At 31.3% G+C, this 2,580-nt stretch overlaps 1 protein-coding gene across 1 annotated transcript; it reads left to right on the plus strand.

The window, feature by feature from the left end:
- The first annotated feature begins 1,108 nt into the window (after window positions 1-1,108).
- LOC145059306 (uncharacterized) lies at window positions 1,109-2,328 on the plus strand. The gene is made up of 3 exons (XM_079007162.1): window positions 1,109-1,536; window positions 1,754-1,791; window positions 1,901-2,328. Exons 1-3 carry the CDS (start codon window positions 1,458-1,460, stop codon window positions 2,093-2,095), a joined length of 312 nt encoding a protein of 103 aa, XP_078863288.1. The 5' UTR covers window positions 1,109-1,457; the 3' UTR covers window positions 2,096-2,328.
- Window positions 2,329-2,580: the final 252 nt, after the last annotated feature.

Raw genomic sequence — 2,580 nt, forward strand, 5'->3', positions numbered from 1 at the left:
CGTTATTTTTCTTTTCTTCTTTTTTGTTAGTTTTCCAATAAAAAGTAAATTTATTTGTTTTCTTTATAATACATAATTTGAAACTTCAACATCACAAATTTTAAAATCTTTATTGGAGCCTAAACAACGATTCAAAAATTATTATCCTTGTTGGAAAAGGATTAAACACCACATGTTCATATTTAGGTGTTTTCGTTTCCTTTACTTATTTTATTCTCAATGTTTTATAAGTTTACAATAATAACATGTCTTGAAAATAATTATTGAGAGGTGAGATAAAGAAAGAAAAAATATATAAAAAAACAGAAGAACTAATGTTAATATAAAAATGATTCCAATGATCAATTGTAACAAAGTTTATTCTAAATAAATACAAAAACAAAAGCCATCATCTTTTACTAAAAAAAATTATTGGGCTTATTATATTTTGTCTGGTGTCTCAAATCGGTTTAGATTTACCTTGTTTGTTTTAGCCTAGTGCTCTGTTTGTATCTATAAGGCTACACAAAGTGGTCTCGATGGGGAGTTGGCATGCCCAACATGTACCATTGGCACTAACGGCTACACCGTCTCACCCAGAGGTACCTCCCAAAATTATGCCAGGGCATCTCTACGTTGATAGCTTTCCCCACTTACCCCAAAGACTTGTATCATATGTAGTGTGTGTTGTCCCAAAGTGGGGATAGAAGGATGTTTATGTTCATGGTTGTTTAATGGTTGAAAGATGGAATGAAAAAAAAAATTACTCATCGATGTGGTACTAATATGGACAAATCGATGAAACCATAGATATACGATTATATATATGATTATTATGACCCCTAGTAGGTTTGAGTATTGTTGTTATATTACAATTTAAAATACATTTCAATTAGTTTTCGGCCAGCCATATGTTGAATTTGATATAAAAATATGACTTTTTTAAAAGAGTTATCTAATAAAATAATTACAAAAGCATCTTATTTTAGATGAAACCAGAATTTATGAACAAACACAATTTCTTTCCTTATGTGTCAATATGATTTTATAATTCATTATGTATTTTTAAATTAGGAAAAAAAAAAGGCGGGGTGCAGCAGAAAATGTCTAAAATCTATATACACGACACCTGAACAAATTCAGAGAAATGCAATTGCCATTAAATTGGGGTTACATTGCCGACCCAATTGTCTCTGCAAACAGTGCTATCCCCAATTAATACGCCATTAATGGAACATCATCACATCCTTCATTGCCCACCGCTGTTTCCAGCACACATATGCGCGATTTAGGGTTTGTTTTGATGGGCTTAATTTCCTAGTGATGGGTTCTATATTACTATATTCTCAGTCTACTGATATGGGTCGATGATTCCAGGTCGACTTTGGTGTTCTGATTCAATACTAGAACAACTTTTGATTGTATTTAAAGGGAAAAGGTATCTCATGATCGTTGATCTGATTTGATTTGATTTCAAGATGAAGGCTTTTGGATTATGGGTTTTGTTTTTGGTGTTTGCAACAGCTTTAATCAGCTTATGTTTTCCGTCATTTTCTGGTAATCTCTCTAATCCTTGCTGTTTACTGTTTACATCTTTTCTAATCTACTCTATTTACAATTCTCAATACAACATCAAAAAAGATAATAAATAGGAAAAAAAACAGTATTCTTTTAGATAATCCAAAGTAGAATAAGCTGTCTATATATTTTTAAGGGAAGGAATAGTTCTTTTGATGAAATTCACTAACAATTGTTTTTGTATGGGGCTATGTAGAAGCAAGCATGAACCTACACAAGGGCATGAAACTTAAGGTACACTAGTGATATACTTCAAGTCTTGAATATATTATAGGATTTAATTGTTTTGAAAGGCTCAATTATATGGATTGAATAAAAAGTAGAGGCTTGTGTTATGTGGCAGGAGGATATGAATCTTGATGATGAAAGCAACATAGATTTGTTGGATTATCACAAGACCAATCCTGTTCCAAGTTCAAAGGCCTCAATAAGGCCAGGACCTATTCAACATGGGACTCCTCTTATGCCTTTCATCCCCAAGGATCCACCTCCTGGACCCGATCATGGCAATGATGCTGATCATGTAGTGTTTCCTTAGAATATTTCTTGTAAAAGTATGGAGACTTGTGGTCGATAAGGTAGGTGTATGTACTTTGATGATTTCAATTATTATATGTGTTTAAAGTTTAAACATGTCCATTTTTTGTATGTAAAGAAGTTCTAAATGTATTGTCATACAATTAATCCATTCCATGTAGATTGGAGCACATTAGGTTTTGTATCAAAGGGTCGTAGTTTGATAAATATCTATCAAACCATTGTTTTGGTTGACTTGATTCACAACAAATTTTATATATATATATATATATATATATATATATATATATATATATATATATATATATATATATATATATATATATATTAAATCCCGTGGCCACCGATGAACAGGAAACTTTTTTACCCTTTCGATTGTGTCATATTTTTCCAGTTTTCTTCTAAATTGTCACTGTGGTTTTTTTTTTACTTGGGCCACAACCATTCCAACCTTTTATTAATGCCACTAATTTTCTTTTTTCATAT

The sequence above is a fragment of the Lactuca serriola genome, chromosome 6 (assembly GCF_051521515.1).
Source record: "Lactuca serriola cultivar US96UC23 chromosome 6, Lser_US96UC23_V15, whole genome shotgun sequence".
NCBI classification, from domain to species: Eukaryota; Viridiplantae; Streptophyta; class Magnoliopsida; order Asterales; family Asteraceae; genus Lactuca; species Lactuca serriola.